Raw genomic sequence first — 21,618 nt, forward strand, 5'->3', positions numbered from 1 at the left:
GCACAGTGGAGTCTGTATACCAGAGTTTGAATCAGTCTCACTGCAGCTTCTGCTAATGTGTGACTCATTTTACAGTGAATGTCAAATAGAACATCCGTGACACTGTCCATCAGCTCTTTAATTTCCCTGTTTCTTTACTCAACTTTCCATAGAAAGAGTAATTAAACATTACATTTGGTAACTTCTAAGTCAACCATTAACTATTTCATTCTTATTTTTGTGATGGAAATCTTTTCAAGGTTTGGGAGACTCATATCTTAAGCAGAAATATTAATTGAAGCTTGGCTAATGAGAGTATAGATAGTATCACAAGTTGAAACTGTGTAATGCCATCCAATTCTGAATTTCCCTCCTACCTTCCTGGTAGGTGTATGTACTCTACGCTCGCTCTATACATAATCCCAAACAATGCATTACGTTCTAAGTCAAGCTGTATGTTCTATGTAATACTGACATCTTTCTTAGAGAAGATGTGTGTGAACTCTGAGGGGTGTTAGGGTTATTGGATGTTATGACTATTCACGTAAGAAACATGGCCAAACACTACATAGACTTAAAGACCTAAGAAAGGAAAATTCCTTAAAAATTTTTAGCCATCTCCCTAAAACTAAATCATTCTGATAAGATTGAGCTGATTAATAGTCAATAATTAATAGCTTCTCAAACATTACTCAGCTCCATCACTGTTAGATCGGATTCCACATATTTAACCGTTACACTACAGTCAAAGAATAGATTGTGCATTTCCATAGATTTATACTGACTACATGAGTGTAGTTATGACGTTTGATGACGATAATTGAGGCCTAGATTTCACCTGTCAAAATGTGTTATTGCATAACAGACAAAGTTGCCCTGAAGCTCTAAACCTAAACTGCAATAAAGGTGCGTTTATATCTGTACATTAGAGAGTCAAGCAAAGCAGGTTCATGCCTGCATTTTGCAAAAGAAGAAAAAAGTCTCAAGAGTTGGATGTGTCTTCTCGAATCCCCACATATGTATTGACGTGCTTACTGTTAGATTCTTCTGAACAACATATGATGCTTTGTTTCACTTTTGGCATGGCCCTGTATTTTTTGGAAACACAGACAGCTATTTATGGATTATATCTCAGGTGTCAGCTGCTACCAGCACAAGCTCAAACTTGAACACATGGTACTAAATCAGTATTTGGCAACACTCATGCCATTTCTACAATCAGACAATACATGTACCAGCCTGTTAATGAAATGCTGAATATGCGGACTTCTGACCGTTTTATTTTGAAGGTGATTGCACAGGTCACTGCTTTTTAAGCAGTTTGCTCAGGCCTGTGAAAATCACTAAATGTGTGCTCTAATGCATCTTGTCCTCTGAGGGTTATACACTGCCAGTAATACTGTAAGTGATACCTAATGCTCAAAGGAATCTTGAATCCGCTTGTAACTGACCACACAGTATGACTACTTTGCTCTTTTTAGGATCCATGTTCACAGGACCTAAGTGTTCACAGTTGGGACTGTGAGAACATTTTGTACTCAAAATGTTTGCCATGGCATGTTCCCCACCACAGCCAAGGGTAAAAACACAGGTAAAATTGCCTGCAGTTTGTTAAGATAAGATAATGATGATTAACTTGTTGTGAAGGTGTGAAAATAACCACAGAAACAGACAGAAGTAAGTGGAAAAATTTTAATTGTCAAAGCTTGTTGTGTGATTGAAAGGCAGGCAGAACGTGCTGAGACCTTCACATAGAAACCAGTGTCTACATTTCTTTTACAGAAAGTTGAAATATGGATTTCCCTTTTGTGTCAAAAAAAAAAAAAAAAATAAATCCCAGAGGGTTGATGGAAAAAAAAAAACACAACAAGAAGTGGACAGAAACACATAGGAAAAAAAAAAAGTGTTAAGAAAACCTTTCACTTGAAGCTCCCACACATTTAACACTGACAAACAGAATAAATAATGTTATGTGGAATAAACAGAAGAACAATTCAAAAGAATTATCGCTCCGCACAGCTCGAAATACAGATGCACTGTATCAGCAACTCCCCCCAACAGGCTCATTTACTTGTAAGTAATTTTAAGATAGAAATCCATGTAAAGTGCAAAGGACACAATTTGTGTATATGAATACCCCTCAATCAAAAAGGTATTTGATTTTAGCCCCAGGAGCTTTTGTCCCTGAAAATTTGAATGTTGAAATCCTGACCGGTTTGGATTTCTGAAGAAAAACACTTAGACAACACAACATTTCCTGTTTTGCCCAGAAAACATTGCAAAATTTCATTTCATTTTCATTAACATGCAAGTCATCTTTTCTGTGTCCAAACAAGTTTTCACAGGGTACACTGATATCCCAGATACTTCTGATAACCTTCCACTGAGAGACTGCTCTTCACCTTAATCTCCAAGCAGAAAAAGGGGAAAGAGAGCAAAGCAGGGGTAGATAGACAGGAGTGGGGGGAGGATTGTCTAGCCCGCACTGACCTTTACATTCTGACGACAAACGATAGCCTTGTGCCAGGCAAGCAGAGCCCTTCTGATCTTACAGAGAGAAGCGAGAAACTGGGGAAAAGCTGTTCCTGATGTTCCTCTATTCTCTTTGGTCAGTCTATACTTTATATACAAAGAATACTCAGACCGTCGCTGTGCTCCCTCAGTTAGCACGAGCCATGAGTGTTTCCACGCCAAAGTAGTTCAGCATCGTCTGGACGAGCTCTGGGAGATCGTAATCGTGTTTCCAGCCCCAGTCTTTCCGTGCGTTGGAGTCGTCGAAGTTCATTGGCCAACTGTCAGCTGGCAAAGGAACAGACAGAATTAAATTTAAAAACGGAACAACGTGTTGGTTTGAGATTTCAGCATGCATTTCCTTTGAACTTAAGTCAGCAACACTGATACTGTTAAACACTGAATTACATAATGTATTTTCCGCTTTACCTTAAAACTGTTCAACTTTTGAACGAAAAGAGAAAATACAATCTTCCTCCTACAAATTAGAACTGCGGTTCACGAAAAATAAAACCCTGCCTTGCTCAGTTTCGTGCACTCGAGTAACTTAAAGTACCTAATGTAAGCTTACTTTAAATAGATAATGCACAGTTATGGATATTGCTATGTCAGTTTGTTGACTTTACTTGTGCCCCTGTTATACTACATTAGCTTGTCACAGTTAAAATGTATGTCTTTAAAGGAGCTGACTCAAGAGAATTTCAGGAAATGGAGGCAAATGTGAATTTGTCCTGTATTAACCACCTGTGGCCACAGGGGGCGCTGATCTGCAAAAAGTTTCACAGTCTTACTTTACAAATTAAAAAGGTGACTTACCAATTGCCTGCCTGACGAGGTCAACATCATATGTCACCTCCAGCTCGGGCATCTGCTTCTGAAGCTCCTGGGCCAGTTCCTCGGGGGTGAAGCTCATGGCATTGATGTTATAAGTCCTCATGCTCAGCGTGTCGGCCGGCGCCTCCATCACCTCCTAGCGTGGCGCGAAGGCAGTCGTCGATGTACATCATGGGCAGCCTCGTGTCAGGTCTCAAATTGCATTCAAACTTGCCGGTTTTGATTGCATCGTGGAAAATCTGGACGGCGTAGTCTGGTGAGAGACGGAACAACAAACGTTATTACTGCACCCGCTCTGAAATGACCTGCTAAAATGCAACATTGCAGAAGTATTTGAATTTAAAAAAAAAAAAGACAATACTGCAGTTATGAAACCAGACTGATGTCGATAACAGACAGATTTTGGGTGCGGTTGCTGTTCAGACAAGTAAAAATATGGATCAAGTTATCTGCCGGCCTAAAAATACAAGTCACGACAACTCTCTGGAATAAGTCAGTTACATAACAAACTTGTGACAGGACAGGAGCGGTACAGGAATAGACATCCATTAAAATTGAAACCTCGTATACAGGTCTGAATTTCATCTCTCTCACCTGTTGTGCCACCTCCAGGCATAGAGTCAGCAGAGATGATACCTGGGTAGCGGAGGCAACGGAAATCCAGTCCGTAGCGATGGTGGTAGTACTGTTGCAGAACAGAAAGGATTCAGTTACTGATAATATAATCTTGTTTTTAAATGCTTATGTAAGATTTTAAGTGGGTTCTCAGATCAGATATCAATATGTAAAGACCCATAATATTAACATAACCCCATGATAATTTGTCAATGCATCAAGGACAGTAGTTTATTTGTGGTCTTGATCGGAGATCTCACCTCTCCCATCAGCTCAGCATGGACTTTGGAGACGCCGTAGATGGTGCGAGGTCTCTGCACACAGAGATCTGGAGTAGGGTTGCGGGGTGAAGTAGGACCAAAGGCACCAATGGTGCTGGGGACAAAGAGGCGTAGGCCATGCTCCGCTGCGATGTCCAGGATGTTGTGAAGCCCTAAAAACAAAAAACCCTTCATTTTAGGACATTCCACTTAAACCCTCATTTAAAAAGGAACATTGTTGTTGCTGTAACAACTTTTAAACGCAATTACAACAATCTTTGCCCCCAAAGGAAATCAAATTACCATGTTACAATTTCACCCACCAGTGATGTTAACAGAACGTGCCAGGGCCACATTGGCCTCTCCAACAGCACTGAGGAGGGCGCTGTAGTGAACCAGCCAAGTGATGCGGTTGTTCACCACAATTTCCCGCAGGTTCTTGTAGTCCAGGATATCGGAGTAGATGAAGGGGCCTGATGGTGACAGAGACTGAATGTTTTAATAAATCATGCATTCATTTTGTAGATTTATGCTTATTTAGAAGCATTGCACTCAGGCACATTAACCAGCCCTTTATATGTTAATGTTTTGTTTCTTGCCCATGCATTTCTACATGTATTTTATCTCATATACCCTGAGAGTTACAGAGGTCAGTTGTGTTTACAGCTGAAGCCTGTTTACAGCTACATTCATTATGTCTTTGGACAGTTCATTACTGGACACTGGCAGAACACAGTCCCCATGTGTCACATATTGATTTTGAGTAATTGATAAACATCAACATCAGCAAAAATAAATGAAAATCAATATGAAGTGGAGAGGCTTCAGCACTGTAGTCCACTCCTTGTATTGCCAAATTCCTGAAAATTTAAATGACTCTGGTATTAGTCATAAATTTACACACCAGAGGAACTCAACATTGTGCTCAGTCATGTGATGAATCAGAGACTGGAAGTTGAATGTGCTTAGCGTTACATACCAAACAAATGGAGTGTAATCAGGTACACCCTCACAAAATGGAGCGCTCATAAGTAAAGAAAAGTAAAGTAAAAATCAAACATTGTGAAAACTTTCTTGTGTGTCTGAAACTGAGAAATTTCAGACAGGTGAACTCAATTCTGTTTGTGGTTTTTCTCACCGCTGTGGAAAACGTTGCTTGGTGGTTTCCTGATGTCAGACAGAATTACATTGTTCTTTCCAAACCTCTTCCTGCGAAGCAGAAAACCCAACATTGTACAACTTGAAAATGCATCAGAAACAGTTTGTACAGTGTTAAATGTATTTGACAATTAGCAAATTATATATAATGTGTGCAAAGACAAATTTGAATTCTTACCTCAACAATTTGGCGAGCCCCACCCCGAGCTGACCAAGGCCTCCTGTGTTAAATGGAGAGAGAAAGAAACACTAGGTGTCACCACACATTAAATCAGCAGCAGCTAATAATCATCAGTGATGGTTTCCATGGAGACTGAAGTAACTCAGGAGAGTGGGCCATAAGAAAAGAGGTCACAACACTTGACGCCTACAGTTTGTTTTAAACTGGCATCTCATTCTGCTTTCATTGCCAAACCTTGTTAAAAATCTTCCTGGTCTTGAATCCCCTGTAGAACACATTTCATACTAGCTCATGGCTTAACTTCATAAGCCTCACTTTTACCACCATGCATTTTAAAAAATGCTGTCAGACCTGTTTCTAAAAAGGCCCTGTGCTCTCTCATATACAATAAATGTTTCATAGAACCACCATAAAGACACATGCTGCGTACCTGTGATGAGCACCTTGGGATGGTCTGTTTCTGAGAAGGACACGGAGTGGAAACTGGCGTCGGACGTCACCTGTCGAGGGGAGAAGCTGATGTTGCGTACGGCCACCGTTAGGGGCTGGCAGCCGCACCCCGGGGTGCTGAGCAGGGCCTGCTTGGCCACCTTGCTGAGGGTTCTGATGACAGCCATGCTGGTACCTGCTGGGGGAAAAAAAAGAGGGTTTAGAAACTCCCCAAGAATGACTGACATTCAGTGTTTTAAAATCTTTTTTCCTTAGGAGAATACTTTTATATGAAATGAGGCCCACCAGTTTATTGAAAGCCACTTTGGATCTAGACATTTTCTTTAAGACATTTGAATAAATCTGACTGCCATCCTCTGGTGACCCCTTTCAGGACATTTTTTTTTGGACAAAGCTTGAAGTTCTGTGTCAAGGGATTTGGGCTCCTCTCCAGACCTCGGGCGCCAAGAGAAACTCACTAGAGGACTAGACGGCAAACCTGGCACTGAAAGGGGGTTGGGGGGGGGTTCATTCACAACCCTTTCAAATGCATGTGCAAATGCAGAAAACAGGAAAGTAACAATGACAAAGCCTGAGAGGTAAGAAAATGGGTCAGCAGGGAAGACACGTAGACTACAGTTTGATGCAAATGATAGACTATTGTCTCCAAATTGGCGCAACGGAGCACTCCAGCGCATAGCAACGCCAAACATTTTATCCTCTGCATTTCGCACAGTGTCTCTTTTAACAGATTAATTGGTTGTAGAAATTTAAACTTTTACAGAACTTTAATGGGTCATCGCTTTAGACGCATATTTTAAAATGCATTTCATTTTTAGAGACGCACAAAGCCACAGAACATATAGTACATTAAGTTACGCACAATGAAAACAGCTCTTAAAGCTGTAGTATTATTTCCGCAAAATACATGAACAGTGAATTTAAAGTTCATTCTGAGCAGATTGTCTGTGCATTCCTCCTTTTGCTCATCACTGAGCCGCCTCAAACTTTTGCGAAATGAATCTATCCAGGGAGTTAACTTACCGAGAAGGCGCTGGGAGCTTCCAAAAAGGGAAGGCAGAGGGTAACTTGAGAGTATTTATACTGCCCTGCCTTCGACGCGAACCAATCAGGAGGAGAGGGCGTACAGAGCCATAAGGTGGCAGACGAAAACAGTGCCAAGACCAGGTCTGCAATCACAGTGACGGGATTTGGACATATTTTTGGCATGACTGAAATGGCTTGAGAGATCTTTTGTCCTGCACTCCTTGTGGTGGAAATTCTCATTTGGAGTGAGAAAAAGTACATTATGTACGATACAACAACCTTTTCATTATAAGGGAGATCAGAGATTAAACATAAAGTGTAAATATTCGTGTTATGGACTACTTTGCGCTCCTGCTCCATCCTGCATGTGGCCCTGACCCTTTGCCCTGCTCACGGGATGTGCTGTTCGCTTCTGTGCCAACAGGGTTTTACGTGCGCACGACGTAAGCCAGTTGAGTAATGAGGGGGGCTCAGACCAGAGCTGTCCCCCCCCCCTTCTTTTGCTGATGCGGCACGTCACAGTGGATCTTTTAAAGAAATCTCCATTTAAGTTTAGCCGCTTTTCCACGTGGAGATGTCTGAATGACTGAGAACAACCGGCAGACGTAAAATATTTCGGAAGAAAAGGAGGTCTGTGATAGGCATCCAGACAAATGAAACCAGGCCAGCGCGCCGGAGTCTTGGCACAACGCCTCACTGTTCGACTATAGCAGCCTGATTCCTGGCATAATTAAAAAGGGGTATTTGCTTTGGCCAAAAAAATGGATCGCAACAGAAACTGTGAAATAGGTTAGAAATATCAGAAAAGGCGCATTAGAATGAAATCAAATGAGCAAATGAACAGAAGCAGGTGGTAGATAAATTGGCTGGTAGCTTACACGTTGATAAATTAGGTTAAACATTCATTTAATTTGAGTTTCTAAGTGTGAGCGGTACTAATACAGGAAATATAACGGAAGCAGTTTACTCACCGGTGAATGTACAGGAGTATGTAAATCCTGTCTGACTGGCTTTATGAGACTGAGATGCGGTCTCCTCCTTTGAGCAGCTCCTGTGGCCTACAGCGATCTGACGTGATGCCTGTCTGTGTTATCTCAGTCCAGTGTTGCATCAGCTGCGTCTTCAAGCTATATATCAGCGGCCATCTGGTTTCAGGGGAAGCCGGCTTTCTCTCGGATTGGTCGAGCCCCGGAGGTGCGGTCTTCCCTCACTAGACCACTCCCCGTACAGCGTCACCGGCACCTACGAGCTCAGCTCAGCTCAGCTCAGCAAGTGTCCATTCACTGGACTCGGTTAAAATCTAAGGCCAGCAGTTCGGTTTCTGCTGATGTCTCAAAAAAAAAAAAAAAAAAAAAAAAAACTGACTCTATACACGTTCATAGAGCCACGTGGCTGTGGTCACGGTTTCTGGGTATTATCAAACATGGTGGAAAGTAAGCTGATCGTGAGCCAAACAAACTGCACTAATATAATATAATATAATATAATATAATATAATATAATATAATATAATATAATATAATATAATGATTGGTAGTGATCTACAAACCCAAAGATATTCTATTATGATTAAGACTAAGGAAACCAGGAAATTCACACAACATGGAACCTGTAATATGTACAACTGCTGATATTTAATATTCTGTCGATTGACTAATATTTGATACTTTATACATATGTCTAAGAAGATTATAGCATATTAAGTCACAATTTATGTCTAAGAACTATTTATGTGTAGAATGGGACTGAAATTCATCTAAAGTCTTGTTTGGTTTACCAACTAAACTTTAGGTGAAGCCACAAAAAGAGTGAATATTTATTTATTGAATTAGTGTTAGTTTAAATTTCAAGCATCCTGAGATGACTTGCAGCTTGCAGGGTATGAGGTGCTACAAGTCCCCGGTCTCTAATAATACTAGTTTTGTCTTGCTTTTGTGTACTTTTAAGCATAATGAACTTTTGATCACGACCGAATATCCAACAAAATTCTGAGTCTATATGAATTTCTAGATGTCTTAACCCCTAAACATAGTTCTGTCATTCACTGGAGAAATAATCTTAGTCACTTTAGCTGACAGTATATTATATATGTTGTATCAGCTTTGCTGTGAGGTGTTTGCTGTTTATTTATATCCATAACTATGTGTTCTTATGGCTGCTCCATTTCATCATATCTCTCGTGTCATTTTGAATACGCAATTTCAATTTGAACTGATTCGACTGATGTCCTGCACAGTCTGAGTTTATAGTGACATTCGCATTGACAGTGGGGGTTTTACTTTCCTTTTTATCTCCTGTAACATAACCACTGTTAGTTTAGTTGTTTGGTAACTGAATATTATTTTGTAGCAAAATCCAACTTCAGTACAACAGAAGAACTTCAGGTCCTCAACAACTAGGACCCTGTGAAACAATTGTGTAGATAGACAACACCTACACACATACCGAGACAAGCTGAAGAGTGATTTAAAAGTTGCTAGCCACATGAAGCAAAACAAAGGATAAACCTGGTGCACCCTTGTAATCAAACTCTTTTAAAGATTAAATAATTAAGTTGTTCAAAGGGACACTTCACAGCAAATCAATGTGGTGGCACAGCAGGTTTTAATGACCTGACAGCCAAAGGGAGTGGTGAAACTCTACAGGCTCTTTGATTTACAACAGAATCCATTCATGTTTACCAGTGGCCTAGGGAAAGGTATGATGCACGCACACACCCTCTGTTTGACTTTGAGGTTTGTTTGCAGTAGATAGAGGAGGGCCACAGTCTCTGAGTGGAGCGAGCAGAGGGTGGGCTTAAGATCTGTGCCAAGCGTGTGAGTGGTGGACAGGAGCACACCCCCACACCTGTCATCATGTGGGGGGGGGGGGGGGGGGATGACTTACTCAAAAACAAGTTAATCTGCAAACTGACACACTTTTCCCTAAAAAGAAAAACAGGATATCTTTGAGGAAAACAACGACCACCATTATTTTTCCTCAAATGCTCTAGATGAACCTAGATAACCCATGTCCATTACGTTTCATTACCAGCCAGCATGAAAGAAAAAGAACACCTGATAACTCTGAAATAACACTCAATACTCACTCAATGCACCAATTAAATTGGGATTAAAAAATTAGTGAAACTAGACACTTAAATGAGGGTGTAAAACCATGTCAAGGTATACTTGTGCTACTCAAAGCAAGACTTTCTGCCATGAAATCAGAGTAGTGACAGATCCATTGCCACATTAATGTGAAGAGTAATAGCTGAATGATAGTACTGTAAACACTGCCATCACATGCCTCCATGAAGCAGCTGATCTTGAGCTATTTATTCCTCAGTCACCTCCTCAGAGGATCGTTTCATCACAGGCATGGTAACATGTTTTGTGAGGTAGGTAGGATGGTGTTTACCAACCTCTGAACAAGTCATATGGAGACATGGTATGGGAAGATTGACATCTATAAAACCTGTCATTACAGTGGAAAACTGCTCCTTTGTAAGGTCATTGTGATATATAATTATCAATATGGATATTTTAAAGCAGCAATTACTGATTTGTTTGGCCAATAGAGAGTGATAAGATGTGGACAGGTACAATACAGTGGGTCTCCCTAAGCATTTATGCTGAAAACATCAACCTGGCCGAGTGAACCAAAACAGTCAAACTGTAGGCTGAGAAACCAAAGCAATGAGCAGAAAGACATTAAAATGCTACGTTAAAGTGGAGGGGAACTCCAGAGTTGTGATAATTATCTGTGGCTTCATCGCTATGATTGACGCCTTTCACATCACACAGTTCTCTGATCCACTTTTTACATAAAATTATCAAGTGCTGCAGCTTTAAAGGTTAGCGCTGTAACACCAATAGAAAAGCAAAGTTCCTTGAATAATGTATTTATAGTCCATGAAATTTTAAGACAAAGAAAAAAAATAAGATTGGTAATGTAGTTACTCAAATCTTGTGAGAATAAAAACTCACTGAATAATTACAAAATCAAACATATTTTGTGCTACAATTTTTAATGGCTTGAGAACATAAAAAAATTCAAAAATCATTTGAACAATAATAGAATTTTACAGACAAATAACTGAAATGTTTGCTTTGAATTCTGATTTTACAGTAAGGCATTGCACAAAGTTGATAAGCACAACAAGACAAAAATATTCTTTGTCAACAGAGCTGATAATCTTTTAGAGTTTTGTTGACTTTCTGACTGAGCAAAAATTTGAGTAACGCAAACCTAAGACATTTTTATGATCATAAATCACACCGTCACCTTGGTTAAACTCATTGTTCCATTCATGCACACACAAAGCATCAAGGTAAGGTGTCTTTTTGGCTGAAGGAAACAATGTATATAGTGCAGGCATGAAATATACATGTAAACATTCCCTTTACAAAGCAGTTTACTGTAGTGGCTGGAATCAGTTCTGTTTAGTGTGATTATTATATCATTCTTGAAACAAAACAGATTAAATGTATGAAGATCAAATGGAAAAAAGCAGATGAAAATACATTTTCTTACTGGCAAAAAAAAAAAAAACAAAGTGGGCAAAGACAAATACTGTGGATTGAATTTTATTCCACAGTCACTTTTTTCACATTTACAGTGCAGCATTAAATTTTCTTTATAGCATTAGGTTAACTGAACCTTTACCCATGGACAGCACTGAAAGATGAGCTTTAATGTCACTATGTCAAGAGAATATAGGTGGAGTTGTTGTAAACATATTTAATGATAGTGAAATTAAAGGTTTAGAAACACCAACAATGTTTTCCTGGCCATGTTTGTTCTATGATGAGTCCAGGGTTGGTGAGAAAATAATTACTTTGGCTGCCAGGGTTGACACAGAGGTGAACTTTCCCATGACACACTGTCTTTTTCTTCTGCACAGACTTTGAGTAAATATAACAAGCTGGAGTTTACGTTAGTTGGATATATTGGCCTGTTTTCACGTTTAATATTAAGACATTTACTGTCTGTTATGGCAACCAATGGTAGGCACTAACAAAAACTAATGCTAATTACAAGAATTAGAATGAGACCGGTATGTTTCTGATATTGTAGTATCACACACACACACACACACACACATATATATATATATGCATAATGTAACTGAAATGCCTTTCACACAAGGTGCATTAGTTTTGAATGTTAAACCACAAAACAGCAGATATGCATTTTGATTAATAATGTATTTGAACAGAACTATTATTCTATAACTTTAGTTACCAAAATATAAATTGGTCTTTAAAGCAGTATCTGACGTTAAGCAGACAGACTTCCATGTGATCAACTCTGTCAAGTCTCACTGATAATCAGGGTCTTGTTGCCATAACCATGACAACAAGACCCTCAGTACCATCACTTTTTCCACATCATACTTTCAAATATATTTTAATAGTTGACTATTGTGCAAATTAATATTGGAAAAAAAAGACATTTCCACACAAGCTGATGAATATTACTGTTGTATGAGGTTTAACTAAATACATTTTGTGTGATTAGCTTTCGTAAACTCTATGGTCATGCTGCTAACTGGAATGTCAAATAAAGATTTGACAAATGTACAACAATCAGGATATTTTGGTCAGAACTGTATTAAATAAGCCTCCCCTCTCATTGTACAGTACAACAGGTGCTGACCCAACCTACGCTTTATTATATCATCTCAACGTGCAGCAAAGTCACATGCTGCCTTATAGCACCCTATATGTTGCCATAGTTACGTTGCAGTGCTTCAGTGGTGTATACATTCAGCAGGATGTTTGGTGAAAATGTGTACCCTGTAGTAAGTCAACGTTTATACAACGTTTCTCTCTAACTGTCCTTCAAATGCCCGTGTGTCTACTTCCTCAACAGAGATGAATGACCACGAATACACAGGAGGCCAACATGTCAATGCTGTGTACGTGAATGAAAGTCAGTGAATGTGAGACATGACGGCTCAGCAGCTGTGAAATCAGCCAACCAGCCAAAGCATAATTCAAGAAAAAGTTGTTTTCTGTACATACAGTTCTGCTCGCACACTGATATTTGAGGAATATGAGATCGGGGATTGTTTGGCTTTTAGCAGCGCTCTAAGAAATAACTGGCTTTCTCAATGTTTCCCTCTCACTCCTGCTAAGCTTTAATGAGACAACTTGGTAAAATATGCTGATGATGTATGTTTTTGTTTTTTTTTCCACAAGCGTGTAAAGTTTCGGGGCAGTCTTTACGTCCATTAAGTCATGCTGACTTTATAAAGAATAACTGCATTCAGGCAAAATCAAACATATGTTGATTTTGAACAGACAATTTCATCTGTGCAGGAAACAATAATGTATAAAAAAGAAAGAAAGAAAATGATTTACAGCTAATGAAGCCTTAAAACAGGGCTGACACTGAGCTGTTTTTATATTCGATTATATTTTCACATTTTTTACCTCCTTCTCTCATCTCGCTTCCTTTCACTCTCTCTCTCTCTCTCTCTCTCCCTCCCTCTCTCTCTATGGTGTTTGCAGCAGAGGATCTTCAGTTTCCAGCTGGGCCAGCTGCCTGCGCAGGCTGTTTACTTTGTTCTGTAGCTCCTTGTTGTATTCAATTATATGTACCATTTCCTCATAGGCTTCATCCAAACACTTGGAGGAGCGGTTCCAGCGAAGGAACACTCCTGTAGTAAAAGAGGAGGAGAGCACTGTAAGTACTCATGAAAGAAAAACCTGTAACAATGAAGTGGCTTTTCTTATCACTGTTCTGTTCTCAACACTGCACCAAGACAATAAAGATGGTGTGTGTGCAGTTACTGTACATGTGTAAGAAAATTTGGAGCTTTAAATGATTATGTAAAGAGTTAAAACCTAGTTATTTGCTAAACAAACAGAGCAGTGATTGTGTGAATTGCTCTCACGTGGACTGTGAAGGTGGGTGGGGGATTTTGGCAGAGGAACGTGAGGTATACTGGAAAGACAAGTGTGACCACAGAGATGTGCCGTATGACTGGGTTGTGAAATACAGTGTATAGGTGACTTGTCCATCATAATGACAGCAAGTGCGTCAAATGACCAATACAATACAGTGCGGTGAAACACCCGTTAAAACACCTGGCTAAAATGTCACTTATCTCAATCATTACTGACAAGCATTTATTGTTGTTTATTAATATTTATAAATCAGTTAAAATAGTCCCCTCAAATCCATGGTAGAAATCACATCCAGTAAAGTTTAACTATGAACGCCGGCCATTAATGAGATAGCGATTATTAATTCATGACCATTTGTCCAGCCCTAATAGTTGTATACTTTGTGCCTGCACATTGGAAATGACATAAATGAACAAAATGCCTCTGTCTGTCTGGATGGCACAAATCATATGGGGGAAGTGTCAAGGGGGACTGGTATATGACACAGACATTATTGGCAGGATTCCACAGTAAATAGGGTATAAAAAATTGCAGCTCAAGTGTACCATTACTAGAGCATAGAGTCTTTACAATGCTGCTCTGTATTTTTGTAAAAACTCATTCTAAATCTAAATCAGTGACACAGCAACTTCCATGTGTCGCACATTTAGAGAAATATTTATTTTCGGTATTCCTCCTCAGACCTACTGAGCCGGCTGGTGAGCAAGTGTGCCCTCAGTGCGGCACAGACATTTCAGGAGTATGTGGCTGGAATTTTATAATGGCTTTTTGGTACACGCCATCAGTCCTTGTTAGAGTCAGCAGTTAGAGACTTGGACTGCCATGGGGTCTTTTAAGTTTGTCCTGGACCGTGCGTCACTGTCTATGAAAGAGCCACGTAAGCAGGATGCCTGTTGCATTTCATGGGCTTCAGTCAGCTCTCATATGTTCCACTTCATACAGAATGAGGGTGTGGCTAAAAGGCTTTAGCCATGGAAGGCGGGCAGGCGGGGGGGGGGGCTCACACAGAAACGGTTGAACCTAATGACCTCTGATCTGTCTAGACCCAGCCTCACTTTTTTTGTTTATGAATGGCCTTCCCTTTCAGCTGATATGAGATCCATCATCTTTAGGTGTAGATAGGAATTTCTTTATAGTTAAAGTTGGTAAATCCACAATTATCAAAATTGACTCAATCCTTGTTATTTAAACAATTTCCTTTTTTTTCTTACCATCATTAAATCCCAACTTTTCAAATCCCAGAATTTATGAAATGCTGGAAAATGTGTTTCTAGCACTGGATACTGGATGGAATCTAAATAATTCTGTGTAATCCCTGATTTACAATGATATTAAGTTACAGGAAAACAATCTGAAATCCTCAGAGTGACTCTGCTTAGAAAAGACAGCAGCCTAATACACTCTAGGGATGCTGCTGAGAGAGAAAAGAGCAGCATGCATTCAAATCACCCACACAGATTCTGTTCAGCATCATGGAAGCACCACTGTGTCACTGCATATTTTGTTTACTACCACTGGGTAAATTAAGTTTATCCACAGCAAAAATGCATTGATAAACAAGCCTTAGAAGAATAAATGCAAATGTGAGATGTTGCTACAGACAAGTATAATAAAGTGTGCCACAGAACTAAGATTAGCATGCATGTGACTGTGAACTGAACTAGTAGTGTACCGTCACTGTCACAGTCCAGTGTCGGGGAGCTCAGGTGTCAGTGAGGAAACCTTCTGTGGAACCTATAATAGGACAAACATGCAAGGCTAACACACATCATTGACGTGTCTTAGAGGCAATGTGGGTAATGTTGGAAATGTAAAGGTGCTGAAAGCCAAAAAAGCCAAAAGGTGGGGGGGATCGTGTGAGCCAAACGGCTACATGCAGAGTTTGACCTCATCATATAACATGGTCGATGCAGTGGGTTATCAGAAGGGGAACGTTCACTACTGACAGAGGTTAGAAAAAGCTCAACGGTTTGTTTATTTAGTATTTTAGACCAAACTAACTGTTATTTTCATTACTAATTAATGAGCCAATTACCCTCTTTATTAATCTGTTACATGTCAGAAAAAGTGAACAGGTCTATCTGACTGATTGTTTCACCTCTAGCCCACTGTACTAAATGTTAACCTTTACAGGGCGTGGTGTTTTGTGTGCTTTGTGTTACATGGTGGGCTCACAGGTGACGTAACTGTACAAGGGGGAAATAAAGATATGCTGTGCTGGTTATTGTATCTCAAATGGTTTGCTATTACTCTGACAAATTTTCCTTCAAAATAAAATGCATGCAAGTCTTTATGTAACTGCGTAACACACAGGGCCAAGTGTAAATGCAATCCAATTTGCATTCTACAGTATTCCTTAAGTCACAGGGTCACTCAGTTTATCAGTGGTGCAGATGGTGAAATGAATGGTGCCCCCTTCTGGTGAAAGTTCAGAATGTCAGTCTAAGCTCAAACGTAATCACAGGCGAGACAATAAGCAATTTGGGTTGGCAGATCTGTGGCCGTCACAGCCATCACAGCAGTTTTCCCAACCATCAACCCAACTGGGTTGGTCAACAGCTAATGCCTGTTATGCAAGGATATAAGTAGTGGGTATTAGCTGCTGAGTTAACCAGACTTGGTTTCAGGTTTGAGCCTGTCTTCAGGACTAGCATATACCCAAAGCATGAGTGGAATCTTTGATCATGTCATGGTCTAAGTACACAGCATGTAGTTTTACTGGTGTTCAGTGTCAAACTAGAATGTCAGGAATGCTTTCTGTCCCAGTACAAATTTCCCACATAAAGTAACCAGAGCACACATATTCTTAAATACATTTAAAGTGTATACATTTTCCATGAATAGATGAAAGAAGTTGAAATTGTGTGGCTTATGAATTTAAACAATATACAACTATCTTGGTGTTATTTTGAGCAATACCTTTATGCTGAGCATGACAACCCTAACCCTCTTTTGTAATCTGTCCCAGCAATTCAAACAGAAGTTCTACTCAAACCTGTTTTTAAATCCAGTTAACATGTTGCTGTTAGCTTTTTCCAAAACCTATGTGGGTGTTTTCCTTTATAGGTCTGCTCTTGCATCTTTTATATCTGTGATACCAAAGAATACACACTCTCAGTCATTGCACATGTTTTGAATCTTACCTTCCCACAGCAGCAGGCTCTGAGGGGCCACAGAGGGCCAGATCACAAGACTGTTGGCCTCATAGAGCGGATTGGTCAAACGCTCCAGCTCCTGGGGCCGATTCACCCACGACCAAAGGGACACAGTCTTCTCAGGCAGAGACAGTTTAGCTCTATGAAAAGTGTAAGAGGGTGTTAGATTAACCAACAAGAAAAGTGGTTGTCTAAAATTTAGAACAGGGAGCTTGTAACCTGTACAACTACAGATCTGTGGATGAGCAAGGAAAAATCACGTTGGCTAAAATGTTCTCTTTTCCCTCAAAACCCATGTGAAACAAAACAATAGCATATGATTGACGTACTGTAAGCTGGCAGACCAAGCTCAGCAAACTTGAGACTTACCTCTCGGCTGCGCTGTTGCCCAGGAAAGTACCAAACTGAGAGGCATAGGCGTGTTCAAAGAGCAGCACCAGGAAGCTCTCGCTGAATTCAAAGGAGCAAGGAAACTGGCGAAGGATCTGCCACACACAGTCCAAGAAGAGCAGGAAAACAGGAGCCTCTTGGCGAGGCTTGCTGTTGGAGTAGGCAGACTGGGCGCAGCGCTGCTGGAACGGATGACCCGCCTGGGTGGGTGGTTGAGGAGGTGAGAGGGTTTATAAGAAGAAGTGCTTGCAGGACTGATTACTATGCCTTAATTGTTGAATATTGTGAAGTGATAAATGCCTTTGTAACCTAATTTGTGCCCATAGTTTTCCTTGTAGGAGCAACTAAGAATACCAAATTGTATGTTAAAAACAAAGGATGTCTGATTTCCAGCTTTTAAGATGATTTATTCTTTAAAATTCCCAGCAATTAATTTAATCAAAAAGGTGATAAAGATGCAGGCAGTACTTCAAAGCCCAGAGATGCTCACCTGGAGCCACTCTCGCTCCACCAGGCCCTGGAAGCCTCTGATGGTCCTACAGGCGGGATCAAGGATGATCTGAGCCAACGAGGTCACCTGCAGGGTGGAGTCTGTGCCTTCTGTGCCATGAATGAGCACTGACGCTCCCTCCCTGAGAAAAATACATAATATATTTTCTCAGAGTGTCACTTGCTACTCTAGCATTTCAAAGAAAACAGACAGAGAAAACAGACAATGCTGTGATTTACAAAAGAATGGTGAAAGTACTGCTCATATTGCTTGGTATTTAATGGTCCAGGATTAGTATAACAAGCAAATCAGACTTAGTTCTCTGACCTGTCAATGCACTGAGCAGCCAGACAAGCAGTGGTGAGGATCTCCTTAACATGAGCCTGCCAGCTGGAAGCCTCCAGCTTGCTTAACCAGCGGTCCATACTGTGCGACTGGTCGCTACAAGCCTCCACCAGCTTAATCAGACTCTCCTGAAGGACATTAGCCCTGGAAATGACAAATGTGTCACAATACTAAAAGAAATATCCAACAGTTGGAACTCAATGCCAAGATTAGTACTATTTTATGTCTTTTATGATGAATTCCTGATGGCCTACCTTTCAATGGCCTTGTGGATCCTCCTCCACTGGGGGTAGTTAGCCTCAGACTCAAATCCTCCGCCTCGAGCTTTGGCCTGCTGGGCAACATTTATAGAACGTGTGTCAATGATGTAGCCACGTTTGCCTGGCCGAAGCGTGGCGTTAATCAGCTTCTCGTCCTCCTTACACCGTCGCCCGTTGGTTCCGGTCAGAGGCTGTCCCGCTCGCATCATCACCTGAGAGTGGAAGTGATTTGAGGTAGAGCCATCACACATCAAAAATCCTCAGAGAATATTTTACAACAGAAACAGTCAGAATAATATTCCTGTCTTTGTGCTTACCATGCCATTCTTTTTGTGGTAATAGCTGAGTACTGGGAAACGGCCGCTGTGACGGAAAGTAGCTACTTTTCTCAGTGTGTCGTCATCAACATCTTTGGGCACCGCCACTAGAGGGGGGTATGACGGACACACGCTGAAGTCCTTGTTGACTTCACTCAGTCTCCACTCATCAGTCTGTTCAAAAAGGATGGTGGCAGGTTAAAAGAGTGTGTGTTAAGCAAGTACAACAGAGAACTGAGAGAATGTAACTGAAAGCTTTTGTCACACTGCATGAACACACCATAGACTCCAAATCCTTAAAGGCATCCTCTGGAAGGAAAGAATTCCAGCCATCCTCTATGACCTCAAACATGGGCCGGTAGAAGAAAGGATACATCAGGGAGACTGAATCAAGTGTGGACAGAGCCTAGAGAGGCATACAGAGTATGCATTGGTGTAACTCACTCACATGTAACATAACAACCAGTACAGTCTTTGTAGTATCAAAAATGAACATTTAGCAGTTAACAATAGCTACAAGTAGTCTGTGCTGCCTGTTGCTTTTACCTCAACAGAACTGGAGATGTTGAGACACTCCTCCATACCAGGGATGTCCAGCTGGATAACCCTCAGGTCTTTGCATTTGACAATGATGCTTCCTACAGACCCTACAAATCTGAAAGACAGGTTGAAGATTTGGTTTTAAAAGTTAAGCACAGCAGTGAGGATGTGAATGTCATGGGAGGCTCAGTGTTGGTACTGCTGCCTCAAAAAAAGACAGCCCCTGGTGTGAAACCCTGTGGAGCTGACTGTGGCCTTTCTGTATGGAGTTCCCACGTTCTCTCCGTGTTTTGTTTTCTGTTGGTGCTCTGATTACCCACACTAAAAATACATGCACGTTCACTGTTAGGACACTCTTTAATTATCAGACTTTAATTATCAAGTGGACTTGCTTTGGAAAACCCCAAAACATTGTGTTTTTACAGATCTAATCATTGGAATACAGTTGTGCAAACAGTTGTGTAAATACGATACTAATATGCATTAGAAATCACTAGTTTGCTTGTTTGCTTGAATTTCGTTTTATAGCCAGTGTTTAATGCTCAATGCTGCATCAACCACACAAAATCAATTCTCAACCTGTGCGAACCAATGCAGTGAAAGCACAGTCAGAGTGAAACTGCGTGTCAGCAATTTCAGATCCCCTTTCCACTGTAAAAATAGGGGTACTATAGAAAAAAACAGTAGCACATCTCATGCATGCAATCATAAATGTAAATACGGCAAAAAAACATCTGTACTTTCACTCAGTGTTTCCTCCCTTTGCTTCTTTTTTCATAATGGCTTTTATTGAGAGGTCACACAATGCAAAAATACACTTAACAATGTCTCCTCTTTTCGTCTCAATGCAGCTAATGAAACTGCAGATTGACTGTGACATTGATATGTAAAAAGATTAAACACTACACTTCACATGCCTCACTACAGTTAATAAGAAGCTCATCACCTCTTTTCTATAGAGTCGATGTTTGAGTGAAGGAGCCACAGTTCTTCCGTGTTGTCCTGTCTGGAGGAGAGAATGAGGTGATGACCAGTCAGACACAGGGTCCCCTCCACAGTGGGCATAAAAGGCCGGTGCAGAACAACCCCATCCACCCTGGGTGTCTTTATCAGCTCTGCAAACTCCATGATCTGAAGAAAGGGTAGCCAAGACACAGGATTTACTAACGCATCTGGACAACGTTACTGATTAGCTGAGGTCACCACCGCTAAAACAGACTAACCTGCGCCCTGCTGTGCTGTTTTAACAGAAGGCTATAGTGCAAGTCGATGTTAATTTATACTGAACCCATAAAATCTGTAACAATCTGTCAGCTAGCCTCAGTTAGCTTGACTCAGGAAATGAAGTGGCTAACGTTAGCTAGCAAGCTAATCTTGGATGAAATGGGAACATTAGCCGAAGAATAAATGTCCGTCATTTTCAAAGTTACGTCAAAATATTACCATAATGAGAACTGTAAATGGACGGTACAAAGATGTACGCTATTCATTGATGCTAAAATGATTTATCGTACAATTACCTGATTATCTCTTCGTTTATTTTGTTGTTGGGCGAGACTGGTACGTTCACAAAAACACGTCGACTGGAAACAACGGACGTGAAGTAAGGCTGAGGACAATTTGCATAGCAAATAATACTAATACTAATAATACTAATAATAATACTACTAACACCACCACCACTACTACTAAAACAATTTTCGCCATATGCTTAATTAGTTTAATTTTAGTAACGTATAGTTAATAACGTTAACAGGCGACTTAATGGGGCAAAACATATGACGTGAAAATATGAGATATAGAATATAATATATAATATATATATATATAATAATATAGAATAGATAGGGCTTTATTGTCACTGTACCAAAACACCATTTAGCAGCTCTCGGGGTGACAGCACAGATAAAATATGAAATGTCCAATAAATAAATAAATAAATAAATAAAGCAATTAACACAACATAATGAAGTAGGATATACAGTAAGCTCTGCCGCCCTTACCACCCCTCACAGGTCCCCTCTGTGCAGCTGGTGAACCACACGGTGCAGCAGTGGATCAGGAGGCTCTCTATAACTGACCGATAGAAGCTGGTCAGCAGGTGATGAGGGAGGTGAGCTTGCTTTAACTTCCTGAGGAAGTAAAGCCTCTGTTGGGCCTTCCCCACATGATGGGAGACGTGTGTGGTCCAGGTTAGGTCAGCTGAGATGC

At 40.5% G+C, this 21,618-nt stretch overlaps 2 protein-coding genes across 4 annotated transcripts; both read right to left on the reverse strand.

The window, feature by feature from the left end:
* Positions 1 to 1,657: 1,657 nt before the first annotated feature.
* tdh (L-threonine dehydrogenase) lies at positions 1,658 to 8,148 on the reverse strand. Its single transcript, XM_051071911.1, is given in 10 exon segments — positions 1,658 to 2,778; positions 3,307 to 3,460; positions 3,462 to 3,577; positions 3,919 to 4,009; positions 4,200 to 4,372; positions 4,523 to 4,672; positions 5,338 to 5,408; positions 5,536 to 5,578; positions 5,969 to 6,163; positions 7,986 to 8,148. Coding segments are annotated over 9 exon segments (1,125 nt in total). The 5' UTR covers positions 6,156 to 6,163; positions 7,986 to 8,148; the 3' UTR covers positions 1,658 to 2,638.
* Positions 8,149 to 11,006: 2,858 nt separating this feature from the next.
* mtmr9 (myotubularin related protein 9) lies at positions 11,007 to 20,999 on the reverse strand. Of its 3 annotated transcripts, XR_007813623.1 has the most exons (12): positions 20,631 to 20,729; positions 20,354 to 20,538; positions 19,414 to 19,522; positions 19,148 to 19,273; positions 18,868 to 19,041; positions 18,545 to 18,762; positions 18,273 to 18,434; positions 17,946 to 18,087; positions 17,435 to 17,655; positions 17,054 to 17,205; positions 11,316 to 13,660; positions 11,007 to 11,209 (listed from the first exon to the last, which is right to left on the reverse strand). XR_007813623.1 is itself a non-coding variant. In XM_018694462.2 (11 exons), exons 2-11 carry the CDS (start codon positions 20,533 to 20,535, stop codon positions 13,497 to 13,499), a joined length of 1,650 nt encoding a protein of 549 aa, XP_018549978.1. In that variant the 5' UTR covers positions 20,536 to 20,538; positions 20,928 to 20,999; the 3' UTR covers positions 11,007 to 13,496. The 3 variants fall into 3 exon arrangements, 2 of the variants coding, with proteins under 2 accessions (XP_018549978.1, XP_050927869.1); XM_018694462.2 differs by lacking the exon at positions 20,631 to 20,729 and adding an exon at positions 20,928 to 20,999 and having other exon boundaries at positions 11,007 to 13,660; XM_051071912.1 differs by having other exon boundaries at positions 11,007 to 13,660.
* Between the last annotated feature and the right edge of the window lie 619 nt (positions 21,000 to 21,618).

This window comes from Lates calcarifer, linkage group LG7_1, assembly GCF_001640805.2.
Source record: "Lates calcarifer isolate ASB-BC8 linkage group LG7_1, TLL_Latcal_v3, whole genome shotgun sequence".
Taxonomy (NCBI): Eukaryota; Metazoa; Chordata; class Actinopteri; family Centropomidae; genus Lates; species Lates calcarifer.

Bases quoted from the DNA above. Each gene is read 5' to 3' on its own strand.
- mtmr9 (XM_018694462.2), bottom strand. From the start codon at position 20,535: ATGGAGTTTGCAGAGCTGATAAAGACACCCAGGGTGGATGGGGTTGTT. The intron at 19,274-19,413 runs GTAAAAGCAACA...ATGCCTCTCTAG, and splicing joins ACATCTCCAGTTCTGTTGAG to GCTCTGTCCACACTTGATTC. The intron at 18,088-18,272 runs GTCAGAGAACTA...TATTTTTCTCAG, and splicing joins GCTGCTCAGTGCATTGACAG to GGAGGGAGCGTCAGTGCTCA.